This window comes from Felis catus, chromosome D3 (genome assembly GCF_018350175.1).
Source record: "Felis catus isolate Fca126 chromosome D3, F.catus_Fca126_mat1.0, whole genome shotgun sequence".
NCBI lineage: Eukaryota > Metazoa > Chordata > Mammalia > Carnivora > Felidae > Felis > Felis catus.
The window spans coordinates 33206322-33228921 of NC_058379.1; the positions used below are offsets into that span (position 1 = coordinate 33206322).

At 41.7% G+C, this 22600-nt stretch overlaps 1 protein-coding gene across 8 annotated transcripts in view; it reads right to left on the reverse strand.

Annotated features, from left to right (window-relative positions):
* PIEZO2 (piezo type mechanosensitive ion channel component 2) overlaps positions 1 to 22600 on the reverse strand; it is a 465880-nt gene that overhangs the window by 221570 nt on the left and 221710 nt on the right. For all 8 annotated transcript variants that reach the window (XM_045041964.1, XM_045041959.1, XM_045041957.1 and 5 more), the window contains exon 4: positions 21948 to 21990. In XM_045041964.1, the coding sequence (XP_044897899.1) occupies positions 21948 to 21990 (43 nt within the window). The remainder of the gene's footprint in view (positions 1 to 21947; positions 21991 to 22600) is intronic.

A 22600-nucleotide genomic window follows, 5' to 3' on the forward strand; every position in this document is an offset into this window, starting at 1 on the left:
GCAGCAAATTATTCTAAGCCACAGCCTATTAATAGAGTAGTTTGGTTAGGTCAGACGGAGAAATCTTTGTGTTTTGATAATGAATTGTTTTCAGGCTTTGGACCAAATGCTTGACCCCTTCGAGCAATCAGATATGACTGTAATGTCTCTGCAGACTGGAGACATTAATGATGAACATTAACAGTATGATTTCCGAAGACCACAAGTTAAAGGTATTTAGAATAACAATCTGCAGTTTAGGGTAACCTCCTAGCTGCTGGGTTGTGCTGCCTCAACTTGGTTAAGGTGGGGCTGTTTCTGGAATCCTGACCCTTCAAAGTTTTGAATCAGAAATGTCCCAGGAGATACCTGTGTGTGAGCTGGAGGCTGCAAGAGTAGCAGGGCCGCTGTGTCCCGGGGCTTCTCACAGTTGGATGAGGTGAGTGTTGTGTTTTGCTTTGTTTCGTTTCCAACTATAGGTCGTGACTAATTCATTTATTAGCAAATACACTGAGTGGTCATCAATCAGCATTTTCTTTTTCGTGAAGCAAGAGAATGAAACGGAACAAAAACATAGGAGCGTACCGCATGTGGTAAGAGCGGCCGTTGTTTTTTGAAATTTCATATATTTGCGTTGTATTGTACCATTGGCATAAGGGTACTAGCGTGGTCACAGGAGGAGAAGTTTGAAAAGGATTCTCTAGCACATTCCGTCAAACAGGTGGGGCAGTTGTATAGGGCAGAGCACAGATAAAGATGATACCCAGGTAGAGAACAGACGAAAATAACACAAATCCTCTCTCCAAATCTCTTGGAGCCAAATGTATTTCAAAATTCATACTCTTCCAGACTTAAGAGAGGCTCCTCTTACTGTATGATTTAGTGCTGGCAGCCGGCACTGGGGCTGTGGCCCCATCCAAACACACACGCCTGGGACAAGCCACACTAACTGCAGTGGTCTCCCCTTGGCTACCAGGTGCGTTCAGGTCAGGTTAGGCTTTTCCATCAACAAATTAGACTCAAACGTTAAGTTCCCAGGCATTTTTGAATTTGAGGTTGCAGGTAAGGGCTGCGGATCTGTACTCTACCAAATTAAAGCAAACTAGAAGTACTAAGCTGTAGAACAAGTCAAAATTGTTCCAGGTAATCACATGAGTTTAGAAAAAAAAGAAAGAAACTCTGAAGTTTTAACTGTCAAAAAAGTGTACCCGTATAGATTCAAAAACATGAAAATACAAATCTATAAAGCAAAGATTAGAGTGTGCTGGTCTACCGCAAATAGAATTGCCAAAGAGTATCTCTAAATATACTTCCCCATGCAGTTAAAATGTGATTTAGTTTTCAAAAGTTTGTTCAGTAAGCATTTTGAGTAATGCAGAATTCATTAACTGGCAGGCATACTGAAGGCAAAATAGACAATTTAGAGACTCCCGGAATAAGAGAAGCAAAAATATATAGTCACACAAAGACCTAGATGCAAATGTTTTTAACAGCTTTATTCATAATCACCCCAAACTAAAAACAACCCAAACACCCACCAACTGGTCAATAGATACTTCTGATCTATGCAATGATCTATACAATGGAATGCAATCAGCAATAAAAGAGAATGAAGTACAGATACTTGCAACTCTGTGGATGAACCAAAAAAAGCATTATGCTAAGTGAAAGAAGCAGACACAGGAGGCCACGTGCTCCATGAGTCCATTCAGAGGCCAATGTGGAAAAGATAAAACCACAGAAAGAAAAATCAGATCAGCAGTTGAGCAGGGAGAGGGCTGACTACAAAGGGGGCAGAAGGAGACTTTTCTGAGATGATGGAGATGTTCTGTGTCTTGAATGTGGTGGTGGGTACATGATGTACCTGTTTGTGAAAGTCACGGAACTATACCCTGAAAGGGGGGGTGAATCTCACTGAATGTAAATTATACCTCAGTAAACCCAATCAGAGAGAGAAGAGGAGGGAGAGAGAGATTGAGACTGACAGAGAGCGTGAGAGCAAGCTGGACTAATCCAGTATGAAATGACAAAGGCAATCTAGAATGACCTATGAGGACTCAAGACGAAAACCAACATCTGAGACAAAGGAAAGGAAGAAACACTGCAACCAAACCAAGCAAGCACTCGGTACAACTGGCAGTTTTTAAACCAGCTGCATCTGTAAATCTGTTAACTGAATGACACAGAAAATGTACTAAATGGTAGCCATTGCTCTGTGATGTCTCAACATCAACAAGAAAGATGGTCCCAAAGGTCCTTGGGCATTTTGCTACTGTACTTCCACAGAAGCTGTTCATCGGCTGCTTCTCCCAGGGGGTTTCCCTAATAGAAAAATTTATGGCAAGGATAAAATTAACACTGCTGGATGCAGAGGAAATGGGTTCTCTTGTGCATCCTTTTGCTCGAAATTCTGGGAAGTTATGTTCAAACAGTCCGAGACCTATTACCAAATCCCCGATTTATGGGATTACAGCTAGGTTATTGAGAGACTTTCTCCTAAACAAAGACTTAGTATTCTTATAAATAAATAAAATCAACACTCTTCAAGTGACCTGTGGCCATTTGTAAACCTACAAATCTGCACACCGGGTGCTTCTCTCCTGTTTTCAGGATACGAGTCTTCTGCCCCAGCCAAGCCAGACTTCTCAGCAGTGCTCATACAGGTCACGCCTACCCCATCCTTGTTGCTGTCACTGCCCCTCACAGACTCTCCCTTCACCCCCTGCAACTACTAACTAACCCCCATGATTCATCAAGATGTAACCAGCATTCCACGTTGAGTCTCTTCCTTTGAGTCCAGACCCATGGTGTCTCCACTTGGGTTCCTTGATATGAATGCAAAAGCTGTCCTGTTGATATTGTCCAACGGTCAACTTTGGGGCAGCTATTTGAGAATGAGTGAACAGTTCAGAATGAGGCCATTTCTTATGTTTCTTTCCTACCCTCTTCATGCCTGCCTCAAGGCTGGGTATGAAGTATTTATTTAATTAACACCTTTATCACACTGTACAAGAAATCATCATTTTTTAGAGTTGATAGCTTTGGTGCAACTGGATGTTCAATAACAGCTCACTGTTTATGCTGTAATGAAGTTCTCATTTTACCATGCGATTCAACAAGCACTTCAATTCAGTATTTTTGAGTGCTTAGCCACTGTGATGGCTCTAGAGTGTCCTTCTAGAGCGTGTTTTAATATTATGTGTCTACAGATTTCAGTATCCCTTCCTTACTGAGAATAAATTCTTTTTTTTTTAATGTTTATTCATTTTTGAGAGACATAGAGAGAGAGAGCCAGGAGGGGCAGAGAGCCTGACACAGGGCTCGAAACCACGAACCGCGAGATCACGACTTGAGCCAAAGTCAGACACTTAACCGACTGAGCCACACAGGCGCCCCAAGAAGAAATTCTCTAATAGAGAAAAGCATTTGGCTCATGCTTCGACCTGGTTCTTCCTCTCCCACAGCCTTCATGGACTATCATTTGTCCAGAGAACGTCTGTCTTTCAGGTGCTTCCTAGCCACCAGCACTGGGCTACTCCTGACTTGCTTCGTAGAGAAAGCCAATGACCTTGGGAAACTACTTGGCCCCCACACCAGAGCCACCAACAGAACACATGGCTTGGGGGATGGTGCTATTGGTCAGATAGTGGGCAGTGTCAGGGCCTGAGAGGGACTGGTGACCATGGGGTGCCTAATTCAGACAGAGCCAGAAACGAACTTTAGCTTACCCACTGGAATGAGTACACTCGCTTTGCCACACAGGTTTTATCTCTACCTGACGGCTCTCTGCAACAGATGGGCTGGGTCTTTGTTTTTTGTTTGTTTGCTTGTTTTGGCTTTTTTATTTTTCTGCCCTAATAGTAACTCAGAGCAAACGTGTGGATAATTTGTAAACCATACGAGCATCCCTTGGGTGGAAGAGGTGGAGACCAACACGAACCACTCAACCACTCAGCAGATGTATCCTAGTAACAATGGATGAGCTGAGCAGAACGACATTCACACCTCACCGTCATTTTCCTTCAAGAAGTTAGGCACCTGTTTCCTGGAAAGTGCTGGTGACTACCCAATAATTGAGGGCAAAGCCTGAGCATTTGGTTTGGGATTTCTAGGGACAAGGACATCCTATTCCTCCAGACAATGGTCTACATCCATTAGTGTTCTAATACAAAACACGCACATCCCCTGAAATGGTATTCATTCTAGTGCGGAATTCAAGTATCTGTGTGGATTTCTAAGTAAATACATTTCACTAGTCAGATCAGAGTGCAGAGAAGATTTCAAACCCTAACAGTTCTCATGATGACCAAGTGAAAACAATTTTCTCTCTGTTTATGAGAAACAGGTCAATGAACAGCATCCAGTAGAATCCATTTGGAGCCATCTCTGTGGCTTCTCTGACTTGTCTCATTTTTAAAAAAACTGAACATTTATTTATTTTTGAGAGAGGGAAATAGAGCACAAGTGGGGGAGGGACAGAGAGAGAGGGAGACACAGAATCTGAAGCAGGCTCCAGGCTCTGAGCTGTCAACAGAGAGCCTGAGGTGGGGCTTGAACTCACATACCGTAAGATCATGACCTGAGCCCAAGCCGGATGCTTAACTGACCGAGTCACCCAGGCAGCCCTGACTTCTCTCATTTAATGTTGATACTTCTCTGTGCTACTGACTTGTTCGTTGTTCAGCATTCTCCATTTGCTTTGTGAATAATATGCTCCCAGGCTTTTTATTGTTCACAGCTTATGAGATGAGGGCAGAAATGCATGATATTGGTTAACTGCTCCACTGTGGGAGTTTGTCACTGCCTGTTTCCATCTCTTGTTTGAAGAGCAGGTTTGTGAGTCTGTTTCTCCTCACCACCGACTGTACCATTAAGAGTTGTGGGGATAGAGGTCCAGAACTATTTCCTTCTCAGGTAATGGCCTTCAACACAATTTCTGCACAAGAAAAAATCGCTCAGCCTCTCATTGCCGCAACAGAGTGATGCAGTATTGATTCCCAAGTCTGAAGACCGTCGTGTGAAAAACTAAAAATACCAAATAGTGCTGCTCCTTCCTATAGCCATGACCATTGACATGCACAAATATTCATGATTTTTTCCATTTCCAATGGCTTTAAACATATGTTTCAACGTACGAGACCATACTCTTAGAGTCAAAGGAAAATACAATCTGTGTTGACAACAAATTGTAATTATTTTATATGATCCTTCTGAAATAAGGACCGCAACTAACTCTTTTGGTAATACAATGACTTAAGGATTTCTAAAGTACTTTTCCTTCTCCACTGGAAGAGCAGATGACACATCTTCATATAATAGTCTGTATTTATTTATTTATTTATTTATTTATATTTTTAAATGTTTATTTATTTTTGAGAGAAAGAGCATGAGCAGAGGAGGGGCAGAGAGAGGGAGACACAGAATCTGAGGCAGGCTCCAGGCTCCGAGCTGTCAGCATAGAGCCTGACGTGGGGCTTGAACTCACGGAGCCTGAGATCAGGAAGGGAAATCTAACCGAATGCGCCACGAGGTGCCCCTAATACTCTGTCTTTAAAGCTTTCCCTGCTGTAAAATGATATTCACATGGGCAGATGCAAACACTGCAAATTCTTGTTAATTATGCAGAGGAAACATTGATTTAGATAAAGTTCTAGCTTACCAATTGTCTCTGAGATTCAGTGCAACAAATGTTATTTTGTATCTGCTTTGCATTTGGTATCCGGCTGAGCACTCAGCCATGAATATGGTTGTCTGTTTGGCAAGGATGCTATCTGAAGTAAAAGTTTTATGAAGAGAAACTATATCACATGGAAACTCAGGACGGGGGGGGGTGTCCAGAAAGAGGTGAGGTGACATAAGGGAAATGTCCCCGAGATGGCAAGATTTTGATAACAAAGCACGAAGCAAAGGGTATTCCAGATAGAAACAGAGTCTAGAAAGTATGGGGCGGATTCTGACTCCAATCTTCAGAAAACCTGAGTTATGTGTGTGGAAGGAAGCAGTGGGAGACAATCTGGAAATGTGGGTGGGTCCCCAATTTGGGAAAATGTAGAAAATTAAGGTTGAGGACAGACATTAATTCAGTGGGCTAATGAATAATTTCATTGTATCTGTTTTAGTAAAAACAACTTAGCTTTCCTGTCTTGAAGCAAGGGGATATGGAAAAATTGGAACACGGCAGGAAGGTAAGACAGAGAAGGTCATTTCACATTCCCAAGGAGGAGTAAGGTGGGCCTAAACCGAAGTAATGACAATAGGAAGTGTATGGCAAGGAGGGAATGAACCTCAGAGCCTTTTCAGATGTTGGGAAGTGTTCCTCGAACGTGTGTAAATCCGTGCAGTGCAGGAGTGAGGCGAGAAGAGGGATGCAATCACTTGAGGCCAGGAAAGCGTAAAGAACACAACCAGTGACATTCACACCATCACCACTCTGGCGGCGGGATTCCCCCTGACGGGTTCCACCCGGATTCACATCTGAGAGGTTAGCAAAGCAAAGAAGTATGCAGGCTTGACGATCAGAGAGACCTAACTGCCACTTGCTTGTGTGAAAAGAAGTTACTTCACTCTTCACTCACAGGTCACTATGGAAATGAAATGACCAAGCTATAGAAAATGGTGCAAAACTGTAATTGTGTGCCACTTCACATATCTTGTGTGCAGACGCATTTATGTGCCTACGGGCATGTGTAAAGATAGATCAGGAAAAAGAAGAGTCAGAAGGAACTGTTTCCATCCACTTTGGTCATCCAGGATGATGCATTTCTAAGGGTCCGATGGAACACTCGAACAGTTCCTATGACATACACTTAACACAAACTGAACTTTCCACAAGCAATAATGGCTTGGCCTCTAGCTAAGGTGTTTAACTGGAAAAGACATTTCAGAGTAGTTTGAGCTATGAAAGAGCTAATTTCAGAATTGTAAGTAAGACGTAGAGCAAATAAGAAATGTGAACCCCATGCCTGTATCAGACTATTAGCATAAGTCTCCAAAACATTCCATTTTATAGACTCAACATCCAAATTCTATGTCCATATCAAACAGCACGAATTTCCTGTCTATTATTCATCATGCTGTCTACACCAAGACTTGAAACCTTTAAGTGATATATTACACAGTTCATTTGTTCATGTTACTAATGAAATCTAAAACATTCCTTCTGGTACCTCTAATTTTGTATTGAACAAGGTGCCAAGGTAACCACCTGAGAATTTAGGTTTTTAGTTCAAGACTGCATCATTTTCCATAGGACCTGATCTTTATCACTCATTAACTCAGACTGTTTATATTAGTCACAATGACCTGATTTAGTGAAGATGGGGATTACAAATCAGAAAGTCTTTTTTTCCAGCCATATTTTAAGAGAGAGATAAATTTCAATGAAGGATTACATCTTTTTTTTTCCTAGAAGAAAAATAGATCTGTTCACCAAATACTTACTGACTGATGTCACTATACTTGAATTTAAAGTCATTTTCTAAGTTGTGAGCCAAATTCCTATGGTAAAGCTTTCAACAACGTAAGAAATGCAAATCACCTACTTTCGTGATATACAGACATACACACACACCGATGTACATATATTAGTCTGTGGCTTTTAATTTGTTTCAAGTATACACAAGATATTTTGGCAGAGCAAAGAAAACAGCAAATCTGATCAACTGCAAAAGAAATGTTAATGCATTTCTATATGTTACATGTTATATATAACTATATGTAACTATATGTTATATGTTATATATATGTAACTATATGTTATATAGAGACGTAAAGCCTCAGATGTTAGGATCTTCTGGCTTTTCTTCCAATTGTGTGGGAATTACAGGCACTTGTTATGCACTGAATGTCTGTGTCCTCTCAAAATTCATATGAGATCCTAACCAGCAATGTGATGGTATTAAAAGGGGTGCCTTTGGGAGGTGATGAGGTCATGAGTGCAGAGCCCCCGTGAATGGGATTAATACCCTAATAAAAGAGTCCCCAGCGAGCTCTCCTGCTCTCTTTGTGCCATGTGAGGACACAGAGAAAAAAATGCTGTCTCTGAACCAGGAAGCAATTCTTCTGGCAGATACTGAATCTGCCGGCGTCATGATTTTGGTCTTCCCAGCCCCCAGAACCATGAGAAATAAAAGTTTGTTGCTTAAGCCACCCAGTCTGCAGTATTCTGTGACAGTAGCTTGAATGGGCTAAGGCAACACTGAGTAAGTGCTTATAACAAGAATGAATGGGACCTCTATCTACTATCTTATGCTGAAATGTGGCTATCTCATGACAGGGAGTTTAAAGAAAAGCTAAGACTGAGTTCCCTCATCTTACAGGACTTTAGACTAAGGTAAAATCATTCAGTCGGTCTTAGAACATAGTGGTCTTCTCTCAAGGTGCCTAGGGGGACTGCTACTCACCACAGCCTTGCAAATCTCTGATGGACACATTCTGATCCCAAATAGTAACATCCTGCTAAGCCAGGCTGGGGGTGTGAGGATGGTCACCCTGGCACAGTCCACAGTCCCCTTGGGAATGGGAAACAGAGGCAGGTGTGCTTCTAGTCCCCCTCCGCACCCAGGGCAGATATCTCTGCCCGCCAATGGCACTCATTTTTGCCTAAAAACTTTTAAGTTGAGTGTTTCAGTCAGCCACTGGCAATAAATCTGAGTTCCCTGGTTACATGGTTATAGAAAATAATATTCCTTGTTTTGTTTATTTATTTATTTTGAGAGAGAGAGAGAGAGAGAGAGAGCGCATGTGAGTGAGTGGGGGAGGGGCAGAGAGAGAGGGAGACAGAGAATCCCAAGCAGGCTCCGCTCTGTCAGCACAGACTCCAACGTGAGGCTCGATCCCGCGACCTTGGGATCATGACGTGAGCCGAGATCAAAAGTTGGACACTTAACTGACTGAGAGACCCAGGCTCCCCAAAACAACATCCTTACTTAGTCCTGTGCTTGATTCTTTAAAGATAAATTTTCGAAAGGAAAGGATAAAGGGAGGGTTAGAAAATATTTATTAAACAAAACTGTTACTGACAGAGACTATTTGACATATGCATACTACCCTCAACTGAGAGAACTGATATCCTGTGACTTTAACGAAACCTCAGCCAATGTCGGAGATTGATGGTGAGACGCAGGGAGAATCAACCTTTCTGATTCTCTGGTGTTTTTTCCACGCTTGCCACATTGTTTCCAGGCAAAAGGAGCCTAGCTGTTTGTTTTATTCTATATCCGGACTGTATCAATAGATTGCCGTGAATGTTTCATCGTGACGGCCCTTCTTTGAGCCCTGGGGCTCTTGGTTTAGCCCTTCTAATGGTGTGGTAAGAATTCTGGACTGTGTATCAGCGGTAGGTGGGTCTGAAGCAGGAAAGGTAAGTCACTTGCTTTTCTTAATACATGCTTGCACACATACACACATGCACACACACACACACACACACATCCAGCAGGGCACATGAAGAGTAAAGGTCAATAGAGTTATTTTTGGCAACTGTCATTGAGACCTAAAGCAAGAAAGTAGGTTGAATGGTGGTGTTCAGAGATTAAATCCATTGTCTACTGCTTCCGAGCCACGTGGCCACTGAGGGGAGGGGCTCTGCGCCTTGGTTTCTATACGCATAAACTGGCTTGGTGCTATCAGCCACTGCAGGAGACTGTGTGCAGGTGATGCACACACAGTGATGTCTACACCGCTTGGCTGAATATTATTACTTGGCTGAATGATGACATAATTAGCCTTACTAAATGGTGGCAAAATAATTTCATTAGTAATAAAATTCCATTTCACGGAGTTTTATGAAATGATCTGGATCTGGACACAGATCTGGGCTTTGACCAATCTTGAGTTTAAAAGCCGATTTCTAGCTCTCCTGCTTAATTTCTCTACGCCTAAATGTAACCATGTGCAAAAGAAGGGAGAAGGGTCCTCTGGGGTCTCTGGAGTCTCAAACGGCATGATTCTAGGACCCCAATTTAACTCCTATTGGCCATGTACCTCCGGGTAATTGAGGGAGGAGAATAAACATTTGCAGATTCTATACACTGAGAAAGAAATACAATGATGTCTTCATCTAAAACAGGGCTTTTTAACTGAGGTTCATTTACTGCGTTGTGCTTCTAAGGCTCTTTGAATCCCCTGAATCTTCAGCACGGAAAATGTTCTGTTTATGTGAGTATGTGAGTTTTTCTGGAAAGTAAGCCTGTTACTTTCAGCAGATTTTCCAGCAATCTATGACATGTCACCACCTACGTCCCCCCAAAATTTAAACCAAAGATTGCTAAAGGTTCATAATTTTTTCATTAAAATAATAATATGCCAGGGGTCCCTGGGTGGTTCAGTCGGTTGAGCGTCCGACTTAGGCTCAGGTCATGATCTCACGGTTCGTGTATTCAAAGCCCGCACTGGGTTCTGTGCTGACAGCTCAGAGCCTGGAGCCTGCTTCGGATTCTGTGTCTCCTTCTCTCTGTCCTGCCCCCAGTTGCCCTGTCTCTCTCTCGTAAAATAAATAAACATTAAAAAAATTTTTACTTACTATTACAAATAATAATAGCTCTATTTCGTACTCACAAAATAAATCAATACCAAAGATAAAATTGGAATCTAAGTTTTTTTTTTAGCTTAGTGTCAATTAAGATAGTTTAGCACTGGTATCTTATTTCAGGTCTTCCAAAAGCCCACCTGGAGTGGAAGCCCTGGGTGCAGGTGGTTTATTTGGGAAGTCTTCTGGAAATTGCAAGAATGTGACAGCGATGGATGGAGAAAGAGAAGCCCACAAGGGTGTGCCGTTGACAGGTCACTGCTGTAAGCGGCTCCTAGGGAGCTTTTGCACACTCCAAGCGATGCCCTCTGGATTCTCCACGGCAGCTGCAGCACCTATATCCCTATATCCACTTATTTCTTCTGCTCACTGATGCTTCCGGGCCTTTCCCTGCAGGCCCTTCCAGGCTGCCCTGCCTGTGGATGGAGCAAATTTCCTAAAGGCTAGAGAAAGCCCCAGGGCAGAGAAACAGAGTGTTGCAGGCACTAGATGGAGAGACAGCAGCCAGAGAGTGGAATCAGCCAACTGGACGTGGCCCGTTTCAGAATTCTTCTCTCACACACCACATCCAATCACCCACTGAGTTGTAACTTCCCACTTTAAAGCCTAAAACACATTTGGCACACATCCTCTCTATCATATTCAGTTGCCCCTGCCTCAGTTCAGGCAGGAGTAATCGCTCCCCTGAACTACTGCAGTGTTTTCCAGTTCATCTTGCTCGCCTAAGCTATCCTCTGGTCCATGTCACTGCCCACGGGATCCTTCTAGAAGTACATCTAACAGTACCTTCCCTGGGTTTCACACTCTTCAGTGGCTCCCAACGCTGTCAAAGATTATCCTGATGGGTTTCCCACCCGTTCTCAGTTTCATTTCTGTCTTCATTTGTGCCCCTTGTGCTCTGTCTCTAACATCTGATGGTTGGTCTCCAAAAAAATCACCCTTGTAAACCCCGCCGGGGCAGTTGCTGCAGTGACGTTTCAGAAACCACTCTTCCCTGCCTCTCAACTAGGCAGCCAGGCCTCTGCTCGTGCCCCCGCAAGCAGGCACATCGCCCCATTTGTCTCTACTCCATTCTGTATTATTTGCATCATTACGGTCATACCTGGTACATAGTAGCCCCTCAAACATATTTTCAAACGGCTGCACTAAAGAGTAGCACATAATCGCTGTGTCATAGTTTATATTTACATATTGGTGTCTTCTAGAAGACCAAGACCGTGTCTTTCCATCCCCTCCCCCCCGCCCCCCCCCAGCCCTCAGCGTAGCAAGAATAACGTGTGTTCAACCAATGCTTGTCAGCATGAAGCATCATAAATGCTGGCACGGGAGACTGCGAAAGTACCGAAGGTAGAGTCACATAAAAGTGAGTTCATATCTTGTCTTTGACACTCACTAGCTGTGTGGTCTCGAGCAAATTACTTAACCACTCTGATGTTGCTTTGCTCATTTACTAAATGCGGGTGGCATACTCTGGTGATTATATAACTTCTTCCAACGGGACACTCTCCTTTCCTGAAACAGTAGTATACACTCCTGACCATTCCCGTGTGACTTATAGTGCACCTCAGCAGGAGGAGTGTGCTGCTTTGCCTACAGACTGTCACTTGGCCACGGGACCTGCCTGAGCAACTAAAAGTAAGCGGAAGTGGCTCATCTCCCATTTGAGCAAACACTGGAAGAGCCACCGCTTGCCTTGGCCATAGCTGTTTTCCCCAGCCACAAGAAGGGCATGTGCCAAATGAAGGCTTGGTTTCAGCCTGGATCCCAGAATGAAAAAGGCTTTTGGAGAAGAGCCACAGCTGGTCCACAGCCTCTGAAACCAACACCTAACATGAGCAAGAAATAAACCCCTGGTCTTGTAAGTCACTGGGATATGAGGTTGTTAGCTAGCCTAGCATAAGTCAGTAGAATCCAACTCCTGAATGTTGTAAGAATTCAATAAATCAGATACGCGAAGTGTTTCTCAGAGAGGCCACCATTCGATAGGTCTTTGAAAAATCTAACTCCCTTACCCTGTCACGTTCCTCTGAAAACCCAAATCTATCCCAGAGGTGGGCATAAAGCAGAGGTTTGAAAATGTTCAAATTGTCAAATAAATGAATAAATGCATATGTTGGGCTTAATTTTAAATACCAAAATACAGACACATCTTTTTCATCTAGTCATTTCCTGCGTATAAATGACTTTGGCAGGGTGCCTACGTGGCTCAGTTGGTTAAGCGTCCAGCTTCTTGATTTTGGCTCAGGTCATGATCTCATGGTTCGTGAGACCAAGCCCTGTGTAGGGCTCTGTGCAGACAGCGCAGAGCTCACTTGGGATTCTCTCTCTCCCTCTTTCTGCCGCTCCCCCACTCCTGCTTTTTCTCTCTCTCAAAATAAATAAAAAACATTAAGAAATTACTTTGACAAATATTTTATATCGTAATTTCAAAACAGCTTGCTAAAGCTTCCAGGAATATTTACATGGGGTCTAAAGGAATTCAAGAATTTAGTAGCTCATCTTTCAGAAAACCAAAACAGGGCAAATCATTTAATTGAGAAACATCTATTGTGCACCTACATCTATATGCAAAAATACCATTGGCTTAAACGCTGTGAATGTGAAAACACATTGCTAAAGCCCAGCTATGATTTCCCTTGATTTACTCCATAGACCACAAGACTATAACAACGCTATGATTTGAATTTAATGTGTTTTCCTTTCTGTAGGCTTCTCTGAAAGGCAATGTAAGGAAATACTTGTCTTGATCTAAATGAGTAGGTATTCAAAATCATCCATTTTATCCCACAGACATGACCTTAAACAATTAAGAAACATAAACAGTGACTCTAGACATTGATATCTTTGTTTCTGTCAAAATTGATTTCCCTTAACCATCGCATTTCTTGGATGCAAGTTTTCATATGGAAAAGCACATCATAAATCCATCATTGGAGTGCACCTTTCCATTACTTTCCACATTTTATAGAGCATTATCTGCAGAAACAGCATTAATTTCAATAGCACAGCTAGTGAGTTACACATAAAGCGGGAGGATTGAAAGGAATTTGAAAATTTGCCTTAAATTTCTCAAGGAATCAGTTAATTCTCCGAAGCCAAAAGAAACTAAAATTTATCAGGACAAGCAGATTCCACGGGGCTGGGCCAACAGAGAAATGCCATACTAATATTTATTTGCAAGGCCATTTATCGAACACTTATTAAATGACTGTATTTGCCAATGTGTGGGCCAGCACTAGAGGCCATAAGATGGTGAGACAGAGGTCCTGCCCTCAGAAGGATAGGTCTAGTCTGACCTGATATGCACTGATAAGTACATATAAGATTATGAACATACCTGGTGGCTTTGTTCTAACAGAAGAGCAGGAGGGGTTGAGAGGACAGGAGAGGACCCTGAGGGTGGTGCTCAGTGGGGCGAGGGGAAGGTTCTGGGAGGAGGTGGGGGCTGGGCACAAACAACCCTGAGTGTCCTGAAAGGCACCAGAGGCAGGAATGGGGGAAAGCCGATGAAACGCGGTACAAAGAGTCTGCTAAGCCCTCCCCTGGTTCTGTTGCCAGAATCAGGTCCTCACTCTTATCTTCCTTTATCCAACCACTTCACAAAGTGAGTTAGGTGCCAGGTGTCTCGGTTAACAAGACAGACACAGCTCCTGCCTTGGTGGAACTCTCAGTCCTGTCAGAGGGAATCCTATGCTGGGAGGCAGTGGGTGCCAAACCCGGCGCATGAGACTCAGTAGTTTGAGAAGAGAGACTCGGGATGCTCCGTGTTAATACGAAGGTCAGCGAATTAAGTAATTGCTCATACTGACACAGAGAATAAAGCCACATCCTCCTCCCGATGCTCTCAGGGATGAGCTGGCTCCGGCTGCAGGCTCCTCCTACAGGCCACCACAGTGCAGGAAAAAGGAGACGCTGGGACCCTGCTCTCCTGCCTCCTAAGAAGCGCACTCTTGTACAGTCCCTTTCCACCCACCCCCTGAGCTCCTCACCACAGAGGACTCGGTTCTGTACTCAACACGCAACACGCGTCTGCTGAGCTAGCACACTGCGAGAGTGTCCTGGGCACCAGGGTATCAAGGCAGTTCCATCCTTCACACACTCACAGACTTCAAGGTCCAAAGGGAGAGAAACACAGGAAGTAAGGTTCAATACAAAGTGTCCCTGTATCACACCACATGAGGTAACTGATCAACTATGCCCACATTTCATCCAATAAGGCATGGCACTAATATGGCAGCGTAGAAGAATGCATGAGGTATGATGGAAGAGGTGAGGCCCTGGGAGGAAGCCATCAGGAAAGGTTTTGCAAAAACAATAATATTTAAAATTAGAATGGTGGGTAGATGGTCTTCACGGGCTAGATGCGAGGGAGGAGCCTGACAACAGACGGCTGTGGAAGGCTGGTGAACCCCCCGAAGACAAAGCCATGTTCTTTGAATGATGTCTACATTGGCCAAAAAAAAAAAAAATCTTTGGAATATTTGCGTTTCATCACAGCAGGCTCTTTTAGGGTGATTTATATTTTAAAATAATCTTTGAAGGGGAAAGATACTTCATTCCACAATTCAAGTAGAGCATCAAATAAAGTCACATGCAATACTGTTACTAATAATCTAATTTGAGGTACCGTGCTGATTATACAGATTCATTAAGAATAGGTTCTCTGCTTTTTAAGTAAAAAAAAAAAAGGTGGAATATCAGTACAAGATTGTTATTTTAAAATAGGCAGCAATAAGACTTCCCAGAAAGTAGGAACTTTTATTTCTTTTGGCAAGTTACTCTGCAGGAACCTATTTACTTGCTAAAAAAGTTTTTTTTTTTTGTTTTTTTTTTTTTTTTTGCTCAGATGAAAAGTGCAGCTTTGGAAAGAGAAAGCCATTTCAGACCTTGCTCAGAGCTTATTGTGACAGATATTACGAGTGCCTTCTACCTCTGTCACAGTGACACCTCTTCTTCCCCCTAAATTATTAGCAAGGTGATTCTCTTTGGGCCCCAAACTGTGAGTCACAGTGACAAATGCCACTTCCAGGTGGAAACATTTAAGGGCCAGTATGCATTGCTGCAAGCTGTCCTTCCAGGTTTAAGCAAACTCAGAAGCGTCCTGTTGAGGCATAAGTGCCACAAGGTTGAAGCCGGAGAATGGCAGGCCACGTACAAGGCAAGCTGCCCTCGAGATCAATCTGGCCTCCTCATTAGACTTTGCCTGAGTGAGAAAGAAACATTTGTTGGAGTAAGCCCCTGAAAATGTGGGCCATTCCCTAGCTGATACATTTGCTTAGAACATGTGGAGTATCAGTGAATTTCCAAAGCCCCACCCATATGCATCACTTGAACAGAGATTAATGAAGGACTGTGATTTGGAAACATTTACAATCATTAATTTAGACGATCTGCACAGGAAGCTGAGCTTCAGATTGAAGTCAAACTGTTAGGCACAGATTTTTTTTTTTTTTAATAATAACAACAAAAAACCCTATGTCTGCTTTTGTTATGTAAATATCAACATTGTAGCAGGGCTGAGAAGGCGGTAACGAAGGTCAGATCCAAGACATATGAACCTATACCTTTTGTACATTACAACACACTCCTATGCTGAAATCCTAAAATAAACTCTTGATATCCTCCACAGAGGGGCAATGTGGTTGTCTGCAAGGTGAAAAAACACATTGTCGCGAATTCAGCCACATAAACTGTGACGATGTGTATTTACTCTGAGATAATGTATATAATCACACAGATTCCAGAAAGGAAATGGCTAAACACCATCTCACAGGCAAGTGTTCCTGCAAGGAGAACAGGCAGGGCAGATCCCTTAGGTCTTGCTTTCGGTTACAAAATGTACAACAAAGGGAGTCTTTGCTTTCTTATTCTTGGAGAAAACTTTGAAGCTTTAGCTGCCTTAGTCACTTCTTTTCTTTAGATGTGGCCACTTTAAAATAATCTGCTAGCAAACAGATTGATGGACAAACTTCAAAGGACGCAGCGATGAAAAGATCAATATCTCTACACAATTTCTCTAAAGAACCAGATCGCTTCATTTAAGATATAATTGGAATTACCTTTAAGAGAAAGGAGAGGTTAAACTCCAGAAGAAAAAAGCACAGCCACGTTTAACAGCACTGCTCGACAGTCTTTGCAACTGTAAATGCACAATAACCTCCAAAATCGATATTGGTTCTATATTTTAAAATGTTTGATGCGGGGTGCCTGGGTGGCTCAGTCAGTAAAGCGTCCAACTTCGGCTCAGGTCATGATCTCAGGGTTCACGAGTTCAAGCCCTGTGTCGGGCTCTGTGCTCACAGCTCAGAGCCTGCTTCAGATTCTGTGTCTCCCTCTCTCTCTGCCCCTCCGCAGCTCGCACTCTGTCTCTCTCTCATGAATAAATAAAACATTAAAATTTTTTTAAATGCTTCCTGCAATGCAGAGAATACTCCCTGTGCATAAATGAGAAAACATAGGCTAACATAAGAAAACACAAGATGACATTTTAAGGTGACATCTAAAGATCAGGATGATCACCCAGCTGAGATTACACGTTAAACAATAAAGTATCGCACTTGATATATTCCTTAACAATATTTTTATCTGCACATTTGTTTGGAAGTATAACAATTTTAGGGAGGCATTGAAGCATGAACTTGATACTGCCTGGTTTTATTCAGATAAGATATCCAATAAAATGGTGACTGGAGATTATATCCCCAGAGCTATAAGGACATGGAAAATAAAACAACACAACACAAAAGAGACCTATAATGAAGAATTTAGGGTGTTTTGGTGTAAAAATCTTCATCCTTGGAACCAGGCAAACCTGGAAATGAATATAGGGCAGCACTAATGCAAGTCAATGGCCATGACTATATGGGTAGATTACTGGATTTCTTTGAGTTTCTTTACCTGTGAGATGGCAACCACATCTATGGTGGGGGGGGGGTGTCAATAAATAATGGCCAGTTGCCTGTTTTTGTAAATAAAGTATTATTGGAATATAGCCATAATCACTGTCTGCGGCTGCTTTCTGCCAGAAGGCAAAATTGAGAGGTAACAGAAACTGTATGGCCTGTAAAATCTGCAATATTTACTATATGTCTTTTATAGTAACCATTTGCCAATCTCTGGTCTCTGTGGTTGCTATATGGACTAGAAATTATTTAACATAGTGCTTGGTACACAGTAGCTGTTTCTTTAGATCATTATTCAAGTAAGGAGGGAAAGGTTAAGGTCATACAAATGTGTATGACAGAAACACACAGAAAATGTTTCAACTGCCAAATCCTGTTGATCAGTGAATCCTTAATCATCTGAGAAGAAGCTCTTGCCCAAAGTGCTCTTGCTTCATGTAGTTGACAGCAAAGATCTTAACCTGTTCTTTACTCTTATGGGAAAATGATGCAGGATAAATGCAAATTAAATGGGCACTGAGATACCATTTCTCACCTATCAGACTGGCAAAAATCTCAAGTTTGACAGCATGTTCTGTTGATGAGGCACTGGGGAAATAATTACTCTCCTGCATTGCTAGTGGGAGTGCAAACTGTCAAAAGTCGAGAGAGTGAAACTTGGCAAAATTAGCAAAATTCCGTATAAATTTACCCTTTGATTGTCCTTGGGAATCTAATCCCTAAGATAATCTGGCAAAAGCACAAGTGTGCACAGGGTTATTCATTACAGAGTTCTTTTGGAAGAGCAAAAGACTGGAAATAGCCTGAAGGTCCACCCACAGAGTACTGGCAAAGAAGGAGTTGAAGCAAGTTGCTTGTGATCCATTTTCCCCTGAATACCAAGGAGATACTGGGGTTGAAGGAACAAGGTAAGTGACCTGGTTTAGGTTCTGTGTAAACATATTAACTAGATCACCAGGCAAACAGATTAATTAATTAGTTTTTCTTTCGCTAGGAAGAGAGTCCTCATCAATGGAATGTGTCGAGCAGGAAAGCCCTGGTTCAAGATGTTACAATAAACAAATCTTCAATCCATAGATGGATGAGTTACGACTCTTTGGAGAAGGTCACATTTCTTAGGCATAAAACTAGACATGTTGCAAAACCAAATGCTTCCTCCTACGTGAGGGACTTACAAATCTCATTAGAAACCTCTACTATCACTCTGGGTCAAAGGGGATAGAGCCGGTATGAAAAAGGACCTGAGGAGTCACATGGGCTATCCTGGATTTCTCCTTACATTACCAGTGTCCTTTGGTCATTTGAATCCCTGAAATGATTAGCAAAGCTTGATACTGGATAAGATCCCAGTCTCATCCTTTGTGCTGGCTCATCCATACAAAGGAGTGCCACCGGCAGGTTCATGGAGTGATGAATACCTATCGACACTGATGGGGAATGATCTCCACAATATACTCTCAAAGTGTAGAATAATGGGTATAATATGCCACTCTTCATGCAAGATAGGGCAAGGATACAGATACACACGAGGACTGGCTTGCATGTGTGAAAATAAACACCAAAAGGTTAAACCAAAAGCTAATAAACATGGTAATTGTAGAAGGAGGAAGGCATGGGGCACAGGGGAAGAAGATGCATGTGACATTTCTCTGAAAACATGTTATACATATAAAAACAATATAATTGGTACATGGAGATATATACATGCGATGTATTCAAAAATGAAATGTTAAAAATCCATTGACATTAAAAAGGTTCTGAAACAAATGAGCCAAGTTATATATAAAAAGTTAGACTACAATCACATAGAAAAAAAACCTTAAGCAACTTTACTTTTACTTTTCATTCTTTGATTGTACATCCTTAATGTAATACAGAGTTAAGACAATGAAAATTTAATTAATTAATTAATTTAATGTATTTATTTTACATTTTTGTTTTTTTGGAGAGAGGGAGAGAGCGTGAGCACGAGCAGGGTGGGGGGAAAGACAGAGAGGGAGAGGGAGAGACAGAGAGAATCTTAATCAGACTCCATGCCCAACACAGAGTCCAAGCCAGAGCTGGATCTCACAATCCTGAGATCATGACCTGAGCCAAAATCAAGAGTTGGACATTTAATCGACTATACCGCCCAGGCACCCCAAGACAATGCAAGTTTTAAAGACTTCATTTAACATTCTTAGTATGAATTGTAATATTAGTGTATTATTTTTAAATTATTTTATATAATATTTTATATATACTATATATTATATATATATACATTAAAATGAAATAAGTTTTGTTAAGAACCAAACAAAACTTTATTTTTCAGTGAAAAATAAAATAAATACAAATATAGTACCAGAGAAGTTAAAAATTCTGTAGGGCTACATTTGATCTGGAAATAATGTATGAATTTAGGGTATTTTTTTAATTAAAAAAAAAGTATTTTCTACCTCTAACATGTATTGAAGAAACAGCCCGGAAACAATGATGGTCTAGAAATGATGGGCATCCCAAGTATACAGATTGTGATTTCAAAATACCACTCTCCACAAAGAAAGTAGGGCTCCTTGGAAGAACGCGTGACTCCGGGTCCGGTATACCGGATGGGCTTGTACATAGAACTGTACTAGAAACACAGAAACTATAAAAGACTGATGGTCTTGTGTCAAAAGGACAAAAAGCCAAGGTGAAGTTGTTCCCAGTGAGTGAAAGGGAACATGCTGAATTGACACGAAATAGAATGAATAGAGACACAATCCCACAAACAGACAAATCCAGAACATGAGATCTTCTTCAAGACAACTGACCTAGTTTCTTGATAAGTCAATGACATGAAGAAAACAAAATGAAGTTGGTAGGGAATTGTTGTCTGTGATGTAACAGCAAACAGGAATGTGTGTGCTTCAATAGCACCCTGATTCAAACCAGTATCTTTAAGATGGCATTTTTGAGATTATCAGGAAATGGAAGCATTGATACCAAGGGCTTTTTTTTTTTTTTAAGTTTATTTATTTTTGAAAGAGAGAGAGAGAGTATGAGCTGGGGAGGAGCAGAGAGAGAGGAGACAGAGAATCCCAAGCAGGCTCTGTGCTGTCAGTGCAGAGCCCAATTCGGGGCTAGAACTCATGAACCCCAAGATCATGACCCGAGCCGGAAGTCAATTAACCAACTGAGTCACCCAGGCTTCCCACCATGGACTTATTGTTATTTGCATTTGGTATGATGGTATTATGATTCTGGAAGAAAACACCCATTTTTTTTTTTTTCAGAGATGTATCCTCAACTTATGTAGGGAAAAAGTGACACGATGTCCGAGGTTTTCCCTAAAATAGACAAGAAAAAGAAAACAGACGAAAGAAGTATCCAGCTTCCCACTGAAGCTGGATAATGACTTTCAATTTATTATTTTCACCCCTTTGCTTATGTTTGGTGTTTGTCATTAACATGAAAGAAGAATCAAGAGAAAGAAAGATACTTTGGGAAAAGACTTCACACAAAAGGAAAGAATGATAGGATTTTCTATTCTCTGTTTTAAGTTGGCCCATGATATCTGCCTATCTCAAGCCAACCCCGTGCAATAACCTTCAGAATAAACTACAAGGATTTACGGGGAGACCAACAGTGATGGTGCTGATTTCTGGTGGAAGTTTAAGTGGAGAGAGAAATAAATCTCTGAATCAAATAACAAATGATACAGGAAATGCCACCATAGTTAGCCTGGCGAGCCTGACAATTCTTATTGTCTCTTGCTAACGGAGAAATGCATTTTAAAGTATTTTATTATTTCTCTAAGCATTCTGTCAGCTTGATTAATACACCTAAAAACACATTTCCAATGTGATAAAAAGAACTAGTCAAAATCTGCTTTTAGAGTAAAAAATAAAATAAAGTCACTTTCCTCAATTCCAATAAGTTTGTACCGACCTGGGAAGCTCCATAGTAGACACCAAATGAGAGACGTCTGTCACACAAGCTGCCACTCAGTTCCAAGGCAGGTTGGTTAGCAACCTTATTAACCCTACCTCTACTTTGATGGTATAATAAGTCCATTTTGTTTTCTTTTGGGGAGATGCTGGTGTAGGAGTGCTTTTAGCTAGGAGAGACATGATCTCAGCTTCTAACTTGCAGCGACTAAGATCTAACAATTGTGATGATTGGAAAGGTGTCAATATCAATGTACATTTCTTTGTGCTAAAACTGTACAACTAATGGGACACGAGCAGTGATAAAGCTAGAAAAGAGCAAACGACTTCCCATAATTCTCCAATTAGACAACTCACGTTTGATGCTGTTTCCTGATTTAAGAGACATTTTCATATAAATTCCTCCATCTGATCTCCATGTTCACCCTGCAGGCTGGCAGGGATTTTATCATTCAAAGGGCTACTTTATAAGGAAACAGAGGCTCTGGGGGCAAAATGATGACTTCCTCATGGGCATAGAGTCCCTACAGCAGTGGTGACGAGACCACTGATCTATCATCAGTAAATTACTTAGAGTTAAATAGGACAGGAGAACCGAAAAGTGAAGCCATGCTAAATGCTGCTTACCTTTCAAAGCCGATCTGCCGAAATGTCTTTTCCCATGTTGAGCCTGTAAACGAGACGAAAGAACATAATTAACTGATGTACCTCAAGCATGCAGTTAGTTTTGTCCTCTTTTTGCACACCCTGGTACATACTTGGCTTTACAGTTACATGGGATGAGTTTTCCCTCAAACGCATCATTCCCACCGCCAGTCCCCAAATGGCCCTTTTAGAGAACATTCCACACAACGAACAAGTGACAAAGCTCTACCTCCCTTTCCTCTGGTTATACTGTAGGCCACAAAATCACATTCTAAGAGTCCGAATGCATCAGAATAACGGAGTAAAACTCTCCTGTCTAAATTAACGCAACAGCATCTTGTAAGTTGTAGTCGCTAAAATTCAAATTTTAATTTCATGTGGCACATGGAAAGCAAGATGGTGCCCTCAAGGTCTAACTCATTAAACACCAGGCCTTTATCTCACCAGTGTCGAAGCACAAGGATGAACAGTTCTTTCTTTTTAAAGCTAAACATTTAAATCAGAAGTCTCTTGCATGCAAAACATACTGTTTCCAGTGACATGATTTAAAGAGTAGTATATCCAAATCCATAAAAGAACAGCTGGGCTTTAAAAAAAGATTTTCTATAATATTTTTCATGTAATAATTCTTCCCT